General features: G+C 39.2%; 1 protein-coding gene across 1 annotated transcript in view; it reads right to left on the reverse strand.

Moving 5' to 3' along the window:
- Morc4 (MORC family CW-type zinc finger 4) overlaps window positions 1-20793 on the reverse strand; it is a 63777-nt gene that overhangs the window by 20937 nt on the left and 22047 nt on the right. The window contains exons 6-10 of the mRNA XM_075957850.1: window positions 18291-18423; window positions 17862-17990; window positions 15572-15691; window positions 14074-14174; window positions 4309-4398 (exon numbers count right to left, since the gene is read on the reverse strand). Of these exons, the coding sequence (XP_075813965.1) occupies window positions 4309-4398; window positions 14074-14174; window positions 15572-15691; window positions 17862-17990; window positions 18291-18423 (573 nt within the window). The remainder of the gene's footprint in view (window positions 1-4308; window positions 4399-14073; window positions 14175-15571; window positions 15692-17861; window positions 17991-18290; window positions 18424-20793) is intronic.

Consider the following 20793-nt stretch of genomic DNA (forward strand, 5'->3'; position numbering starts at 1 on the left):
CCTTCAACCCAGGCAGAAAGAAGGGCTGTAGAGCTTCTGCCTGCAGTAAATACAAAGTTAAAGGAGTTATATATATATATATTGCCCTTGCTATATCCCTCCAGAAGAGTGTAGCTTCAAGGACCTGGGTGCTTAATTTGAACCTTAGCTCTACTGTATTCTACTTGGCTAATCCTGTGCAAAGTGTGTAAGTTCTTTGTGTGCTGGGCTTTCTATTTGCCAAGTAATAATACCTGTATACTGAGAGTTCTGTGGATTACTGAATAAATTATTACATGAAAGGAACTAAGAATAGTGTCTGGAACTTAAGTAATATTCAATAAATAATCTCTATTATTAAAATTCTGCTGCTAGAGAAGCACTTAAAGAAATGTTCAATATCCTTAGCCATTAGGGAAATGCAAATCAAAACTACTTGGAGATTTCATCTTATACCCATCAGAATGGCAAAAATCAAAAACACAAATGATAGCTTATGCTGGAGAGAATGTGGAACAAAGGGAACATTCCTGGTAGGAGTGTAAACTTGTATACAGCCACTTTGGAAATCAATATGGCGGTTTCTCAATCTACCTCAAGACCCACCTATATATACCACTCTTGGGAATGTACACAAAGGATGCTCAATTATACCACAAGGACATTCATTTGTTCAACTATATTCATAGCAGCTTTATTCATAATAGCCAGAACCTAGAAACAACGTGAATGGCCCTCAACTAAAAAATAGATTTAAAAAAATGTGGTACATTCATACAATGGAGTATTTACTCAGCTGTTAAAAACTACATCAGGAAATCTGAAGACAAATTGATGGAACTAGAAAATAATCATCCTGGTATGTACTAACTCATAAGTGAATATTAGCTGTAGAACAAAGGATAACGACGCTACAATCCACACACCCAGAGAGGCTAAGTAACAAGGAGGGCCCAAGGGGAGTTTATGGATCTCCCTGAGAAGGGGAAACAGAAGAGATCTCCTGGGTGGGCTGGAGGCAGGTGGGGATGGAAACTTGAGGGACCGGGTTTGGGAGTGGATGAGGAGATAGTATTGAAAGAGATGACTGGAAAGGGGGGCTTTTGGGGATCAGGTAGAAACGTGATATAAGGGAAACTCCCACAAATCTACAGGGATGGATGACCCCGGCTAAGACTCCTAGCAATAGTGGAGAGGATGGCCTTCTGCTATTGATGACTACCCCTATTGTCATCAGAAAGCCTTCATCCAGTAACTGATGGAAAGAGATGCAGAGACCCACAGCCCAACTGAGCTCGGGAATCCCACTGAAGAGAGGGAGGAAGGATTGTAGGAGGCAGAGGGTCAAGGACATCACAAGAAAACCCACAGAATCAACTATCCTGGGTCATAAGTACTCACAGAGTCTGAACTAACAACCAGGGAACTTGCATGGGATCGATCTAGGTCCTCTACATATATGTGACAGTTGTGTAGCTTGTTCTAATTGTGGGACTCCTGCATGGGATCGATCTAGGTCCTCTACATATATGTGACAGTTGTGTAGCTTGTTCTACTTCTGGGACTCCTGCATGGGATCGATCTAGGTCCTCTACATATATGTGACAGTTGTGTAGCTTGTTCTAATTCTGGGACTCCTGCATGGGATCGATCTAGGTCCTCTACATATATGTGACAGTTGTGTAGCTTGTTCTAATTCTGGGACTCCTGCATGGGATCGATCTAGGTCCTCTACATATATGTGACAGTTGTGTAGCTTGTTCTACTTCTGGGACTCCTAACAGTGGGAGAAGAGGCTGTCTCTAATGCTTTGGCTGGCTCTTGGAAACCTATTCCTCATACTGATTGCCTTGCCCAGTCTTAATTTAATAAAAGGGAGGTGCTTAGTCTTACGGCAACTTGATATGCCATGCTTTGTTGATACCCATGTGAGGCCTGCACCTTTCTGGACAGAAACAGGAGTGGATTGAGTTGCGGGGTGAAGAAGAGGTGAGAGGATAGGAAGGAGGGGGAAACTGGATGCAAAATAAATTAATTAAATAATAATTTTAAAAGGAAAAAATCTGCTGTTAGATCTTACATGCCCCAGCAATATATGAACTTCTGTCTCACTACATTAATCAGTGCTAATTTGAAAGAACAAATATCATTTAATCTTAATTAAATTTTTTGGCAAAAATGGCGGATTGAAATCAGTTGAAATCTTTAGAATAATGTAGAAATATACATACAGCATTCAGACTGCATTTGAAACAGAATTTTGCACCAAACATTAATCTAGTAATTTCTATTTTAAAACGTAGAAGCCTCCCCTCATATGAGAAGGGCAGTGTAATCTCTACACTTTGATATCTAGCTTGGTAATGTTATAACTAACTGTATGTATGTTGTTATGCAGTCTGTCTTCTGTGCTGATCTTGGTGATGTTATAACTAACTGTATGTATGTTGTTATGCAGTCTGTCTTCTGTGCTGATCTTGGTGATGTTATAACTAACTGTGAGTATGTTGTTATGCAGTCTGTCTTCTGTGCTGATCTTGGTGATGTTATAACTAACTGTATGTATGTTGCTATGCAGTCTGTCTTCTGTGCTGATCTTGGTGATGTTATAACTAACTGTGAGTATGTTGTTATGCAGTCTGTCTTCTGTGCTGATCTTGGTGATGTTATAACTAACTGTATGTATGTTGTTATGCAGTCTGTCTTCTGTGCTGATCTTGGTGATGTTATAACTAACTGTGAGTATGTTGTTATGCAGTCTGTCTTCTGTGCTGATCTTGGTGATGTTATAACTAACTGTATGTATGTTGTTATGCAGTCTGTCTTCTGTGCTGATCTTGGTGATGTTATAACTAACTGTGAGTATGTTGTTATGCAGTCTGTCTTCTGTGCTGATCTTGGTGATGTTATAACTAACTGTATGTATGTTGTTATGCAGTCTGTCTTCTGTGCTGATCTTGGTGATGTTATAACTAACTGTGAGTATGTTGTTATGCAGTCTGTCTTCTGTGCTGATCTTGGTGATGTTATAACTAACTGTATGTATGTTGTTATGCAGTCTGTCTTCTGTGCTGATCTTGGTGATGTTATAACTAACTGTGAGTATGTTGTTATGCAGTCTGTCTTCTGTGCTGATCTTGGTGATGTTATAACTAACTGTATGTATGTTGTTATGCAGTCTGTCTTCTGTGCTGATCTTGGTGATGTTATAACTAACTGTGAGTATGTTGTTATGCAGTCTGTCTTCTGTGCTGATCTTGGTGATGTTATAACTAACTGTATGTATGTTGTTATGCAGTCTGTCTTCTGTGCTGATCTTGGTGATGTTATAACTAACTGTATGTATGTTGTTATGCAGTCTGTCTTCTGTGCTGATCTTGGTGATGTTATAACTAACTGTGAGTATGTTGTTATGCAGTCTGTCTTCTGTGCTGATCTTGGTGATGTTATAACTAACTGTGTGTATGTTGTTATGCAGTCTGTCTTCTGTGCTGATCTTGGTGATGTTATAACTAACTGTGTGTATGTTGTTATGCAGTCTGTCTTCTGTGCTGATCTTGGTGATGTTATAACTAACTGTATGTATGTTGTTATGCAGTCTGTCTTCTGTGCTGATCTTGGTGATGTTATAACTAACTGTATGTATGTTGTTATGCAGTCTGTCTTCTGTGCTGATCTTGGTGATGTTATAACTAACTGTATGTATGTTGTTATGCAGTCTGTCTTCTGTGCTGATCTTGGTGATGTTATAACTAACTGTATGTATGTTGTTATGCAGTCTGTCCTCTTGGCTGATCTGTTTCACCATATCTACAAGAAATAAACTCTGCTTTCCCTCTAATGTGTTTTGTTCTCTATTTCTGCCCTGAAATACCTGTTCAGTCACAATAAAATGTATCAAGAATAAAGAGGAAGCAAGTTTGTTAGCATGTCTAAACACCTCCCCTATGCCATGCACTGTTCTAAAATCATGGAGTCTAACTCAGTACAGAGAGGTGAAGTGACTCACTGAAGAGCACTCAACGATCAAGAAGCAGGTCTAGACTTTCCACCGAGAAGTGTCTGATTTAAATGGCCATAATCCCCCACTGTATTAGTCTCTCCTAAACTGACAGCATTAAGCCCTTCACATCTATTATCCAAACCACATACATCTTAAAACAGATTGAAGAGGTAAAATGATGTAATTAGTACCTGTGCTTTCCCTATTGCAGTTAATCAACCTTCCTGATGTGAAAAACACTACGTTATCCTTGTTTCTTCCATTTGATGGAAGGACATTACCCTTAATGCTTTCACATTCTATATTTTATTACTGATGGTACTGGCCTGGATGCAGGTAAGTTCTCAAAATTCTCTTGAGATGTTTTTTCCTTCCAATAAGCATTGAGCTTCTGAGCAAGCGCATTTATTGTCGACCTGAAAGAAAATGCAAGGAGTATGTCAAGGTCCAGCATTTTCATAATTTTTTACCTCTCAGAAGATCCTGTTGAACAGAACCCAGCAACTTAGAATAGTCAGCATAATTTTGAATACCTACAACTTAAAAAACTAATAAAGGGTCAACTGCCTTTGATACATCCTATAATAAAACCATAATGAAAACTATACCCAAAAAAATACCGTAATGTTACCATCATAATTATTGATAGTCTCTGGCTGTGAAGTTAAAATGGTTGTAAGATCCAAAAAAGTAGAATGGTCTAGATTTTTTTCAAGTCTTATAGAATCATGGAATGAGTATGCTGTTGTCATTGGAGACTATGACAGAATGAGGACAGAGACAAATACTGATGAATTAATAAATTTTCAGATGATTATAGGGACATAACTCAGGATCAAATAGGAAAATTAGAGGCTCATACACAAAAATTTGTCTATTAAAAATCAATCAAACATCTTGATCTGTCATTATAGTTCATCTGCAGATACTAACCACAGCAGCACAGTAGTAACATGGAAAATGTTTCTTCAACGTTTTTCTACAACACTGCTGTTAGAAGCTGAATCTGAGTTTGCTTTCTTATCTAATGAATAATTTCTATTAAGTTCTATTTCCCAAGATTATAACTTAATGCAAATGTACACATACTTGGAACACTATACACTTGAGAAATTTCAAGCCTCTTTCCACCCTTGGGATCATTACTTGGCATGTTTGCGGATCTCTTCTCCCATACACCTCTTCCTTACTGCCACCTTACCCATTTCAGTTAGATTTTCACTACATACACAAGACTAAAATCACCATAGGCATGCTCCTAGATTAATTCATCCCTCTCCCACTACCAATGCCTTCCCTCAAGTCATATTACATGTTCTCTTTCCTCTTCAAGGTCTATTTGATAGAGAAAATGGGATGGGATCCTGGGAAGGTAAGTAGGAGGCATGTGGAATCGGTCTCCTTGCCTAGATAGCAACTGCACTGGCACAATCTGCCTGATCACAGAGAACTAAGACTAATAGGGCAAATGTTTCCTTGGCATTTTACTGCACAGCTGTTATAAGAACCTGAAACAAATCCAGTTAATATTTAACAATCAGTATTTTGGAACACTTAGGTGGTAATTGTGGTTAATTTTGGTCCATTTCTGTTTTTAGTATCCTCCACTTCTAGTGCCATGACAGAGAATCCTTCAGGCATTCCCCCAAGTCACTTATAAGAACCATGATAGGGAAAAGGGTTCCTATCCTTCAAGGATAGTGTTCCGTGCTCTCAGTGCTACTATTTTAGATCACACAACGGGCAAGTGAACTTTTCTGTTATATTCTCCATGATTACAAGTTTCTCCTCTAACTGAAATGATGTCCAGGACGTTTAAAGCGATAAAACTTTATTTTCACCTTTTCATATTTTTTCTTGTTTGGGGAGCCAGATGTTAAAAATGAAGATATTAAAAAAGCATACACACATATGTATATACATAGCATATGCATTCATACATATACACAACCACACATATATGCATATATAGAAAATTAGAACATCACTTTGAATTTCCAGGGAAAATACAGGTTCAGAAAACAAGTGAGACAATTTTAAGTTTACATTCTACCAAGTCTCTGGTACAGAGATAGCTTACCACACCACTGGCATCAAATAAACAAAAACAACACAGCAAATTCTAGGAAAGGAGGAAAACCTAATTTCCAGAATTATTGTTATAAAAATCACAGTGCATACAAAGAAGCTAGAAAATATGGTATGATCAAAGAAAAATGAAATCCAAATAAACAGTCACTGAAAAAGTTCTGGGTTAAAGATGCAAAAAAAAAAAAACCCTAGGAAGGTGTGAATAAAGTCAAGTTCAAAGAGGTTTTGAAAAAAAAAGGCAATAGCAAAACGGAGACAGAAAACTTTTGAAAAAGAACTGAAATAAAATGTAGAACAGACCATTCACTTGGTAGATTCAAAAGTGGTGTAGTGATGAGATTAGCAGGCCTGCTTTTAGTCCCGCCCGGCTCCCGCACGGCTAGCTTTATACCCGAAATAACAACACACAAATTGTATTCATTTAAACAATTCCTGGCCCATTAGTTCTATCCTCTTATTGGCTAACTCTCAGATCTTGATTAACCCATTTCTAATAATCTGTGTACCACCACGAAGTGGTGGCTTACTGGGAAGAGTCTAACCATCGTCCGTCTTGGGTAGGAGAATCATGGCGTCTGACTCACTTCCCTTCTTCCCAGCATTCTGTTCTGTCTACTCCACCCACCTATGTTTTGACCTTTCATGCCAAGCAGTTTCTTTATTAATTAACCAATGAAAGCAACACATAGAAAGAAGACCCACCTACATCAAAGTGGGACAGAAAGACGAATCTGGGAACTTTAAGAAATTACTAAAATTGATGACCAATAAGAAAGAAAACTGGAGATGGAAACAAAGCCTGAAGGACATGTGAGGTACCACCAGTGGTCCATCGTAGGCACTGTAGAAGTCGAAAGCCAAAAGAAAGAGACAGAGGCATCTTATATGTAGCCTCTATGATAGCTAGATTGTGTATATAAAAGGAAACAAGAAAAGAATTTAAGCAATCCACTATAAAACATCACCTAAACATAAAACACAGCAATGTGGGAAATGAGAGAGGCTATGAAACACACTGACAAATGACAGAAGTCTTCCCTTACCAATGATCACTTTAAATCCAAATGGCGTCAACCCAAATTCACAAATATGATGCAATATAATATGACAAAAAGAATACAGGTCCCTCGATCTGGTTCAGTGGGTAAAACATGCTATCAATCTTCAGGTCCCAAGTCTGCATATGCTCACACGTGTGTGCACATACACATAAATATTTTTAAAAATTCAATAGGAAAGAATATGGCAGATTGTGGTGCCTAGAAACAGAGTACTACTAGAAAAAACAACTAAAGATGAAGAAGTTGCTTTCGAACTAAAATTTAGCAGCTTGGGACATTTCGGGGGATCAGGAGTTCAAGGTTGTCTTTGGCTATATAGTGATCTTGAGGCTACACAAGACCCTGTCTAAAAACAGAATAAAAGGAAAATAAAGAAATCTGGCAAAGGTTTGAGAAACACGCCAGAGCCTAAATCGCATCAAGCAGACTGGCAATCGATATCTGGATGGATGTTAACTAAACTGATGAGGGCTCAGGAGAAAGTGGAGAAGCATGGGAGAGAAGAAGCTAGAGATTGCCTTAAAGATTGTCTAAATCACTGTAAATAGAGTTAGACAGATGGTAGAGCCACTCTAATCAAGGCTCAGGGAAAATGACCCCACACGTTACTGGAAAATCGGAAATATGATCCTAGCTACATAGTGACAGAAAGCTTAGCAGAAACATGTCCTGTACATCCACGGAACACAGAGCTTGTACCTGCTGAACTTGTACATCTGGCTGAGGAGATCTCCAGAAAAACTGCTCAAGTTGTGTTCTCTGGCTGGTAATGGAAAAGGCAGGAAAGCAAAGATACATGAAAAGAACTAATAATGGGAAAGGAATCAGAATTTGACAATCTGGAATGTTCTCAGGCAGTCAAAATCACAAAAGATATTAAAATGTACAGATTCATTGTTAGGGCTGTGAGCTCTGTAAATGAAGAATATGGTTGGACAATCATTAGCTACTATCGCAGTCAGATCAAAAGGTCACAATATCCAGTCACATATGAGGCTCTCTGGGAATATGAAGCATGTGACTCACAGACCTTCACAACCATCTCAGCTGAGGCCAAGAAGAGAAATCAGATTGTCTAGGGAAGATCAGTCAAGAGCCTCTTGTTAAATGGAATGAATATTCATCACATCCGTGGAAGACCTACAAGATTTTTGAGATGGCAGTAGCACAAACACTTTCAGCTCCAATTGACATGAATAAATGGGGGAGAATATATAATAAAAGAATCCTAGTGAATCTCTAAAACTATATACCTATAAGTAACGTTATACAGATGGAGCAGGCTGTAATTAAGATTACATATGTATACATGCATACAAACGTGCATGTATCAATGACTGCTGACACAGAAGTCATGAATTTGAAAGAGCAAAGAGGAGTATATGGGTCTGGAGAGAGGAAAAGGAAAATGCTACAATTATCATCACAAAAATAAAATTAATAACTAAAAAGACTCTAATGAAGATAAAATTGACAAAACTACTCTGCTGTAAAAATATACTAGTCTTCATGAACAGATAATTTTGAGAGTTGAACCATAGCCCTGAAGGCATAGTTTTAGTGATGGGGGCAGTGTTATAAGTCCCACAAAATTATGTCTTGTGTTTGCTATTTAATGGAATTTGCCTAGCTGGATTTATGAAATTGCTTGGTGCCTATAACTCTTTTTTTTCTTTTCTATTTAAACCCCACTTGACACAGAACTTTTATATAACTGGTGTCCTGTGCATCTCCTGCTATTATATTTTAGCATTAAAGTGTGTGTGTGTGTGTGTGTGTGTGTGTGTGTATGTGTGTGTGTGTGAGAGGGGGGGGAGGGGGAGAGGGACAGAGGGACAGAGGGAGAGGGAGAGACTCAGAGGAGGCGATGTGATTACGGAAAAAGAAAGGAAGACAAGGTGCCAACACCTTGATTTTAGCCCAGTGAGATCTGAGTCAAGACTTCTAACATACTTTTGAGCTGATGACATTTAGTTAAGACTTTAGACTCTGAAAATTTTGATGATGTTGGGATGGAATAGGGCAATCACCTTTTGAATGTGAGAAATATATCTTGAAGCATCAGAGGACAGACTGATAAATAAAATAATAGTCTTTCAAAGATGTCTAGGTCCCATCCCTGAAGTCTGTGAATAACTTAGGTTATACACAGTAAAATCTGTGACTATCTTATGTTATACACAGTAAGAGAGTTACTGCTACTCACTGACTCTCCTTAAAGTAGGAAAAGCTTCTAAATGATACAGTGAAACTACGGGCCTTCAAGTGTGGAAGAGTGAGGCAGAGGAGTCAGAATCCGAGGAAGCAATGTGATTATGGAAGTAGCGTTACCAGAATGATGCAACGCAAGGAGGATGCAACTCATCACTGCTGACTTTGAAGTTGGAGAAGAGGGCCTTGGGCCAAGGAATGCTGGCAGTCTCTAAAGTTGGAAAAGAAAAGGAATCGGATTCTCCCCTAGAGTCTCCAGAAAGGAAGACGGCCTGCCAACACCTCGATTTTAGCCCAGTGAGATCTGAGTCAAGCCTTCTAACCTACAGAACTCTAACACAGTAAATTAGTGTTATATTAAGCCACTAAATTTATGGTAAATTTTTACAATAGAAGATGCTTTCCGCTGCTTGCAGACAGAAGTTGAGCATACTGTTCTTCCCTAAAATGTAAATTATTGTCTGATTCCTCTGAATCCATTAGATATAACTTGGCACATAGTTCAGATATAGGGTTCTAAGAAAAGTGTGTGCTAACTATAGCCTGAACTCACTGCCTTTTTTTTGGTTGTAAGCCTAGCCTTTAACGGCTGAGCCATCTCTCCAGCCCTCACTGCCTTTTTTTGTGAACAAAACTGTGCTGGAACAATACTCGCTCCTTTACTTTCTGTCAATGTATACTTTCATACTATGACAGAATTAAAAAGTTGGGAAAGAGACTGTGTGTGGCCTACAAAAGCCCAAATATTTCTCTCTGGCCTTCTCAGAAAATACTTGATAGTCTCTGCTTTAGGACATGGCCCTACATTATCCATTTTGTTTGATTTTCTTCACTCTAGTATATCACCTCATCTCCACTTCCCCTTTAGAGTTCTTGTCATGCCACAACTCTATACTAGAATTCCCTTCCTTTTCTGCATCCTGTATCCTTTTAATTGTTTATTATTTATTTATACATGTGGGTGTTTCCTCTGCACGCATGTATGTACACCACATCTGTCCCTTGTGCCCATGGAGGCCAGAAGTAGCTGCTGGATCCCCAGGAGCTATAGTTACAGGCAGTTGTGAGCTATCATGTGGGTGCTGGGAATCAAATCTGGGTCACCTGGAAGAGCAGCCAGAGCTCTTAGCCACAGAACCATCTCTCTACAGCTCTAGTCTTGTACCTTTTAGGGAATATCTCTTTTGTCTGTTTGCATTTTTTTGAGACAGGGTTTCTCCGTGTAACCTTGACTGTCCTGAAATTCGCTCCATAGACCAGGCTGGTCATGAACTCATAGATCCACTTAAGGCTATCTTAAGTCATATCATCTACCTAAAACTTTCCTTATCTGTCTCATCAGAGCATTTTCCCTGCACAGCACCAAAGAGGTCTATGAGCCATTTTACTGCTATTTAGTTGTTTTTCATGTGTGGTGATGATCTATTATTACAAACAGAATGCAAAGCCCTTAAGCAACTCTGTCTTGAAATTCTTTGGAAGATTCTACAAAACTTAGTCACTGTGTTATGTGTTAATGGCTTGCTCAGTTAATATGCTTTGATTGCATTTTTTAAGGTGAAATTGACTCTAAAACTGTTTTAAGCTTCAACCATGATATTTATAGCTAAAATCTAATATCCAGATGGTTCATAGTGATGTATTAAGATTATTTCTTTGTAGATATTTTAGTAGTATAATAACTTATATTTCCTTTATCATTTCTACTTTTGAATCTGTAATAGTCACAGGAATTTGTGACAGCAATATTGTCTAATCCTCTCAAATTCAGATTTTTGACAGGGACAAAGGAAATGGAGGTTCTTGCTATGTAGATGAGGCTGCCCAAGAACTCATTCTGTAGCCCAGGTTGGCCTTGAATTCACAATCCCATTGCCATAGACCCTGAGTGTTGGGATTAGCAGTCTATGCCCCCATATTTGTTTTCAAATTCCCATGATTTTATCTAAAATCTTTCTTATTTTGTATGAAGTTTACATAAAGGTCAATAGGGCTGGGGATATAACTCAGTAATAGATTTGTGCTTATATATGTGTGATGTGGGACAGCCTTCTGTATGCTGTAAATGTGTTGCCTTTATTGGCTGAAGAATAAAGCTGCTTTGGCCTATGGCAAGGCAGAATACAGCTAGGCACAAAATCCCAGTAGAGATAGAAGGAGAAAGAAGGTGGAGTAGAGGGCAATGCCAGCAGCTGCCCAAGAAGAAAGCTAAAGGTAAAAAGCTACAAGCCTTGTGGTAAATATAGAACGGTAAAAATGGGTTAATTTAAGTTGTAAGAGCTAGTTAATATTAAGCCTGAGCCAACAGTCCAACCAGTTTGTAATTAATATTAAACCTCAGAGTGATTATTTGGGATCTAGCATGCGGGAGAGAAACTTCCAGTTACGTATGTGGGTTTAGTTCCCAGCATAAAGGCATAGGGCATGATGATTCAGTCTTTTCATCATAACACTTGTGAGCTGTAGGGCCGAAGCACAAGAATTCAAAGCTACCTTCAGCTACATAGTGAGTTTGAGACAAGCATGAGCTATATGAGACATATAAACTATATGAGATCTTGTCTTTAAAAAAATTGGGCTAGATAGAGGAGTCAGTGGTTAAGTGCAGTTGCTGCTCTTGGAGAAGGACCCAGGTTCTGCTATCAGCCTCCATAGAGCAGCTCACAACTGTCTGCAACGTCAGTTCCAGGGGACTTGTTCTCTTCTGCCATGCACCATCACTGGGCACACATATGATACACTTATACACACACAGGAAATATACACATAAAGGAAAAATAAATATTTTAAAAAGAGATAGCAATGATGCCTGAACTGGCAAATTTATTACGCACAAAACTCTATGTATGTTAGTGCTGTCGTTCTGTTTTTATGAAAATAAATGAGCAGTAACGATTAAATTACGAAAGCAGAAATCCTACATGCTTATAGAATGCCTTTATGTGATCTCTACAATCACCTCAAATTCATCATACAAAAACTAGGCATCCAAAGCCAAATGTCTAATGTATTCAAAAGAAAAAATATAGATTTTTATGGTTGGTACATTGGCAACAATAATATGGAAAGCTGCTAAAACATTTTAATGTCTAACATTTGAACTTCACAGATATTATTTAGGTAATTATCATAAATTCATCACTTTCACTCAAAAGAAAGAATATCTGGTTCCATTAAACCAATGTTATTTCTAAACTTTCACATTTAGGAGACAAGTCTTGGTTAAAGGTCTTCATTATGGGTCAGACTCACATTTAAATGATTAATTTATTTGGCTCCAGAGCACACCGTTGCCATAACCACTGATAAGCCTGAGCGACTAAAACCCAATTGTGCTGAAATTAATTTGGAATTGCCATTCAAATTGCTATCTCTTTGTCAAATCCTGCATCTCAAACTCTTGCAGTCTCAATTAAATGAAGGAACATTTAATTAATTTTGTTGTAGCTTGGATCACAGAAAACATTTCTGAGAAATAATTTTTTCCTCCCACTCTTAGAAAAAAATACTGCTGGGATTTTAAACTGAATGATACTCAATGTTCTCCCATCTTCTCTTTCTTCACATCCCAAGAACATCCCTGGCTTTTCTGTGCCATTGCCCATACTCTTTGTTCACAACAGTGGTTCTCAACCTGGGGTCGCAACCCCTTTGACAAACTATCTCCAAAACTATTCACATTATGTTTCATAACAGTAGCAAAATTACAGTTATGAAGTAGTGGTGAAATAATGCTATGGTTGGGGTCACCACAGCATGAGGGACTGTATTAAAGGGTCGCAAAATCAGGAAGGTTGAGAGCCACTGCTCTAGAGTACCCTTCTCATTAGTTCACCGAGAAAACACCAGTTTTTCCTCTAAGTTTAAGCTCAAATCTAATTTGTTTTGTGAAGCTTTCCTTGATTTTCTTTAGGCATATTTAAAAGTTTTCCTCAGCCAGGCAGTGGTGGCGCACACAGGTGGATCTCTGTGAGTTTGAGGCTCGCCTGGTCTACAGAGTGAGTTCCAGGACAACCAGGGGCACACAGAGGAATAATATCTTGAAAAACAATAAACAAACAAATAAAGATTCTCTTCAGCTTGCATATACACATTAGTTATTTATGTGTATTTAAGTTTCACATTTTCATATACCTCATGTGTTCATAACAATCAAGGATTCTAATTTTTCATCCTATGTCCTTTACCTAACACATAAGAGGTATCAGATCTAGGGTCTCCTGCGTACTAAGCTAGCATTCTACTATTGAGCTGTATCTTAAACCCCAAACCTATTTTCAGCCCGATTTTAACAATTCCTTTCTTTAATTCCCAAAATATCCCTATTGGTTTAATGTCAATGTCAAGTTCCTTTCTGATCCTGAGCTATGTTGTCTTCCCTAGATGCTTCCATGAGAGCACTTCCTTGTTCTAACACGTCTGAAAGTGTTCGCTGGCATCTAGAAAACTGATGGGCAAATTTCAATTTCTCGCCCCAAAATGTGCTGTAATGAAAGACAAGGTCCTTCACTTTACCAGAAATAGTTTGTCAAAATACTTCTATATTTGGTAATTTCTAAAGGTAAAATGAGAAAGAGCAAACTCATCTCTAATCTTGGAAAATATACTTGAAGAAACCATTGTGAGTTAGCGTCTCCGTCTGGCTTTTAGCGGCGCTTTAGAAAGTGCAGAGAGCAGAACAGTACCTGAGTGATTTATCAGAAACATCTGAGGTTGAGAGTGACTCACCGGTACTCCTTGGTATACTCAAAGTCTTGTTTGTTGTAGGCAGGTTTTAGGAAATTGCACTCAATGACTCCAATTACTCCCACACCTTCTCCACAAGTTGGCTTAGAAGAAAACGTTAATTTCAACACATTACTATTGACAGCCCAGAGGCATTTCCTTTTGATTCCAAAAAATAATGGAAAAGGTTACACAGTATTCATGGGTAAGGAAAGGCCATGAAGATGTTGAGGAACACTTAGAATAGATTGGATCCTGACCAGTGCAACAGCAAAGATTTTCTTTTCTTTTTTTATCCGTTGAAAATAGACTTTTTTTCATGTAATATATCCCAGTTATGGTCTCCCCTCCCTCTACTCTTCCCAGTCCTTCAGTTCTCCTCCACCTCCCCGCCCATCTGGATCCACCCCCTTTCTGTCTCTCAGATTGTTCAAACAATGATTCACAGATCCCTAGAATTCCTCAGCTCTAGTAACTATCTATACTTCATCCACGCAACTTCACTTGTCGTGTGTCTCATATTCTAAGACTGCCAAGAGGTTCACTGGAATAAAGAACTTACACTACTAAAAAACCAAGACCATATACTAATGCTCTGCAGAACTGAAATGAAGCCTTCTCCAGAAACTAGAGGTGTGGTGTCATCAGCACACCGAATCTGATAACATAGGACATTTCCACACATAGACAAGGCACCAAGGAACTCCCAGAGTCAGGGGTGAAGTGCAAGAGATTTGGGCATTTTAAAGTGGGCTTTACTCTTTCCTGACACATAACCAGAAGTTGTTTAAAGATGATGTAACAGGAAAAACCAAGTCCTCACAGTCAGCTCTCCTTGGGCTTAGACAACTGTCCTATCATGTCACACAAAGCAGTGTGACATCCACTGTGTATCAGCCACCTGATCTTCAGACCAGGAACGAAACAGTTGCTTGCAAAAATCACTACTCTAAATGATCATTAAAGCATCAAAGATAATGGTAGCATTTGTGGTATTTGGCGTAGGAAATATTTTGTATCATTTATCACAATCAATCCCTTTTAACCTTCTAAACTTAAAGGAAGATAAATAAAACTTTTCCCACTTTTCTAGCATAGAAATTGAACTTCAAAGAAATTACTTGATTTACCCAGGGATATGCTTTATAGATAGGGCACAAATCTTGATTTCCAACCACTAAATGTTATGAACCTTCCAATATACCTTTACTGTCGCCACAAGATAATAATTAGAGCTATTTGACACGTTAATAAGCTGATACACATGGTGGGACAGAATTCTACTCTTTAAGAATAGATACCTAGTTGGCCTGTCAGCACCTGAGAAATAACAGGGTTTTTTTTTCACACAGGACTCCTTGTCTATTGATGCAGAGTTTCAGCATCAGAATCTAATAACTGACATGACATGGGGCTGAAAACCATTAATGAATCTGTCTTCCCTGTGATTCTCTTCCCATTCTTTGCAGGCCTCTATGACAAAGCTACAGTAACCACTCACCTTTAACTGGCAGCCCACCTTCTCAAAGGCCTTAATAAGGCGGTTGTTATGATACATCATTACTCCAAACTGGTTATGGTATTTGCAAGAGAATCCAAAAGTGATTTTCACCTGCTTATTCTGAGAAGAAAATCATTAAGGAGACAAATACTAGAGGTTTCAGGAGAAAAGAAAAGTATTATAAAAACAAAATTTCCACCAAATGTCATTACATGTGAATCAATGTAAACCTTCAAGACGGTATTTAAAAACACAAGCAATCGCTTGTTCTACATTTTTATTTTTTTGAGGCAGGAACAGCCTGGCTATTCTGGAACTTGCTCTTGTACACCAGGCTGGCGTCGAACTCACAGAGATCCACCTGCCTCTGCCTCCCAAGTGCTGGAATTAAAGGCGTGCGCCACCACTGCTTGCTCTACTTTTTCAACTACTTTTGTGAGCTAGCTACAGCGTCTCTTTCTTGAACAATGGACTGAATCTCTGAAAGCATGAGCTAAAATAAACCTTTCTTTCCTTAGTTTCTCTTACTATCTGTCACAGAAATAAAAAAAAATATGACAAGCTATGTACATCAATACCATATGATAAATGGATTAGATAGGATGGGAAATGTGATACAACTGGTAAACCTAGTACTCTAATATTTGACTCAGAACATATCAAGTTTCTGGGTTCTAGGAACTCAAGACAAACTTCAAATAGGATCTTATTCCAAAACAAAACAAAAGAAATAAATTAAGTTTTCTACTTTCCCAAATCAATCAAAACACTCACACCACAAAACTGACATTTTAAAGATAATGATTGTCAAATTATTATTATTTTTTTTTGCTGTACACATTTAAAATCGTGAGGAATGGGCCGAAAGTACCCTGTGGGGAAATGTACGGAATTTGTATGCAGAGCACAGAGAAGAGCGGTACGGCTTTTCTGATGACCAAAGAAGAAATAAATCAGGGAAATAGTTCCAGTACTTGGGATTTCATTTCCGTCACGCCAACAGTGATGCTGTTTTGCTAGAACTGTAGTGTGAGAAGATAACTGAATTCACAGGAGCGGGGCTGAGAGAAATCCAGAAAAGAAGCACTGAAGTCGGCCTGAGAGAAACCCCCAACAGGAAGAATCCCCGCTCAGGAAAGGGACATATCGTAAAATAGAAGCAGGAAAACATGCAGTCGGAAGGGCTCTGCTAAATGCACAGCACTACAGTCCTAACCTACACAAGGTGAAGTTATAAATGACGATCTCACTTGCTAGCCCTGACTCTAAGTTGAGTTTATTTAGAGCTTTAAGAGAAAACTTCCTAGTAGAGAAGGTATGTGTTTCCAAAAAGGAAAAAAAATCCACTGTGAGTACTAACTACACAGTTTATTTTAAATGAACAATTTCTAATTGTGGCAGTAAGAAAAAAGACCAAGGAAAATAATGTCTTGATTTGAAAAATGCAGAGAACATATCTATAGGGCCAAGAGTTGTATTTCTGGTTACTAGAAAATAAAAAAAGCAAGTTTTCATAAATATTTGAGTTCTCTGTCTTCTGAAGACTATCCCCCCACCAACACCAATGACGATGGTTAATTAGCATAACTCATCGCCAGAATGTCCCTAGTATGTGACATCCACTTGCAGTGCAATGAGGTGTAGAAAATGAGCAAGCACTCTTCTGGATGGCTGTCATTATGAAAAGTTCCCAGGAAATCCATGCCGAGCTTGAGGGTGATTCATCTCCTCCTAGAAATACCTTTAATTTCCACTCACTAATTCGCATCCAAGTCTAAATCTGGACCAAGTACAACATAAACTGTAAGCTGAACAACGCCAACTAAAACTTTTTAATCAAATGTGATGGGAGTGACTATGGATGGGCTTCTCAAATCTGACTGCCTTCCTACAGGGAGGATTTAAAAACAAATATAGATAATAAAAAAGATTTGGAGGATCACCTCAAGTTTGAGGCTAGCCTGTGCTGCACAATGAGTTCCAGGCCAGTATGGAATACTGTGAGAGGCCCTGTCTTAAGATAAATAAATAAGTAAATCAATATTAGATTTTAAAATATAACTGAGCCACAGTCTTCAAACTCATTGTGACTTTTATTTCATAATCTGTCAGTTTCTGATAAAGCTGATGCACCAACACTTAAAAAATTATTCCTTCAATAGTAATGTTTCAGCCCACAATTTTGGCTGTTTTAGCACACAACTTTGAATCAGAATAAGGCAGGGTTTTGGCTGCATACCAATAGAGAGATTTACCCCAGAATGAAGACATCAACTGCAAGGAAGGATACGGTGAAGGGAGACGTATACACATCATGCTCCACATCGGCAAGGCTCTTAGCAATCATCTGGGTAGTCACCTTCTTTTGCCGCAGAAAAATCTTCATCCGCGGCTTCATATATAGAACACTACAAAATGCCTATAGATTTGTGAAAGACAAACTGTTATGTATATCACCAACTCTACAGATACCTCCCCAAATCATCACCAGCCAACTTCGCTTGCAAATACTTGGCTGAGTTTCGGTACATTTTCACAATGCATTAGCTACCATTCCGAGACGGAAGTAGCTATATTCACGAACTGCTTTAGCGCAGACGGTGAAAAGAAATCCCAGCAGAGCATCATCTCTACACACCTGCGCTTCAATTCTGTTATACGATATTTTCAGGTTATAGGAAATCATACTTCTCACGGCTGAAGGACTATTCTCACTCACCCGTAGGGAATACTCTGTTTCTGGCGGCTTGGAGGGAACACCACCAATCTCCTTTTCTTCAGCATCGAAGTCTGATACTAGGATATCATATTGATCTGTATCAAAGTCCAGCTCAGACTTTCCATCTTTGTTTCTAAGTAAAATAGACAAGTACCAATTTAAAGAACTGGCTTCAGCGGGCTCGTGGGGGCGGGGGATGCATTAAGAACTCAACACAAGTGAAATATAAGTCAATACTCAGGTATATGATGCTTTTTCTGACTGCCACTCCAAAGGAACTATGAACTATGCAATTTGAGGACCACACCGTAATTAAGTTGTTCCTGTTCTGAATCAATCTACCCTGTTTCACAGTGCTGCTGATGCCAGGTTCATAAGGAAAGACAAAAAGGAGTGTTAAATATCTGGGATCTGATGAGTAGAACGGATGTCAGCTACCCTCAAAGCAAGATCTTAAATACCAGCTTTCTGACTGCTGCCAAAGAAGTCACTAAATAGCACTTGTTCCAACTTAATGATCATATCCACCCAAGTCAATTTCTGCTGGCTTCAGCAGCAGAATAGGAACTAATAAGATGCCAGCATTTCCCCCAGATCTAGTCCTGTATCTCCCCACCCCCAAGACAGGGTCTCACTATGTATCTCAGACTGACCTAGAACTTACTTTTATAGACCAGGCTGGCCTCAAACTCTGAGAAATCCATCAACCTCTTCTGAAGTGCTGTGATTAAAAGCATGCACCATCATGATGCCTGGCCTAGCACTAGGACTTAAATGGCTAAAAGGCAACACACACACACACACACACACACACACACACACACACACACACAGAGAGAGAGAGAGAGAGAGAGAGAGAGAGAGAGAGAGAGAGAGAGAGAGAGACCTACTACTACTGCTACTACAAAACACCACCTATTTTCTAGCCTCTAAAATATGGAATGATAGTACACATATAAGAACACTGGTATCGCTTTCATATGGACATTTCTTACTCTCAATCTTTTTTGGGGTACTTAGCTTTCTAAGTACTTGAAAGGCTACTTCCCTCCAAGACATGGGCAAGCTCTCCATTCAATAGCAGGGGGAAAACCATAAAGAATCACCTTTGTTCCTGAAAATATAAAAAACTTTCTAAATTTGTTTTTTAAAAGACAGATTACAGAGATAATCACTGTTATAAAACAATAGTTTTCGAAATTCATTCTGTGGAACAGTAGTTCCTGGAGATATTCTTAATTAAGAAAAAAAAGAAATAAAAGTTATGTGAACAAATAAAATTGAGACACAACTCTTAGCTTATAGAGGCACCTCAGGCTCTAATGTTAACCCCCTTCATATTCAAATTCAAGCTCAGAGTTGCTAGGCTGAAAACTTAGCTCCACTCTCAAAGCTGACCAGGGACCACTGTGGCATCCAGCCTGTATAAAGCCCACACCACATTAAAATTGGATCCTGGATTTTTCAGTATATCTGTGATTCTTACTATCCTAGAACACTCTAGTACAGGCACTACACTCTGAGAAAGGCCCCTATCTTCCCTGCCCCTTGCCTTTGCCATCCAAGAAAAAAGGTCTGGAAAACATTTTATTTAAAAAAAATGGATATAGATCTCACCCAGCTTGCATCCAGAACCCTCCCCACTTCTGCCTCCCTGCCATCTTTGGGCGCATAACATCACCCAGCTCAGCCTGTCTGGGCGCTGGGATCGAATCCAGAGGGCAGCCGGGCGGGCGCGGATTCCTTTGTTTCAATAGCCTGCCTGCAGCAAGCAAGGTAGGCGCTTTGTTTATGAGCTACCCAACCAGCATGGAGATCTGATCTGGGCACCAGGAGAACCATCTCTGGGGTGAGTGAGTTTCTGACCCACAGCAGCAGCCAGGGACAAGGAACTACTTCCTGCAGGGCCTATACTCCTGTATACTGCCTCTCTCTTCCTATCTCACCCAGCTTGCATCCAGAACCCTCCCCACTTCTGCCTCCCTGACGTCTTTGGGCTCATAACATCACCCAACTCAGCCTGTCTGGGTGTTGGGATCGAATCCGGAGGGCAGCCGGGCGGGCAGGAATTCCTTTGTTTCAATAGCCTGCCTGCAGCAAGCAAGGTAGGCACTTTGTTTCAGGAGAGTCATCACTGGGGCACCTAAAGAGCCATCACGGGAGAGTGCCATCACTGGGAAGGTACATCAGTGGACAAGGAGACCTGATCCTGTAAAAGAAGATCCTTAGGGGAACATTTGGAGGAAGAGATGGGCAGGCACCAATGCAAGAATTCACCCAACAATCTGAAAAACAACATGAAACCACCAGAACCCAGCGACCTCACAACAGGAGGACATGAACACCTTAATCAAGAAGAAGTAGAAAAAATAGACTTTATAAAAGTGATTGACATCCTTAAACAGCATGTAAAAAATGCCCTTATAGAAATGGATGAGAAGTATAACAGAAAGTTTGAAGAACTGAATAAAGCAGTGAATGATACCCTAGGAAACCAAGGGAA

This window comes from Microtus pennsylvanicus, chromosome X, assembly GCF_037038515.1.
Source record: "Microtus pennsylvanicus isolate mMicPen1 chromosome X, mMicPen1.hap1, whole genome shotgun sequence".
Classification (NCBI taxonomy): domain Eukaryota; kingdom Metazoa; phylum Chordata; class Mammalia; order Rodentia; family Cricetidae; genus Microtus; species Microtus pennsylvanicus.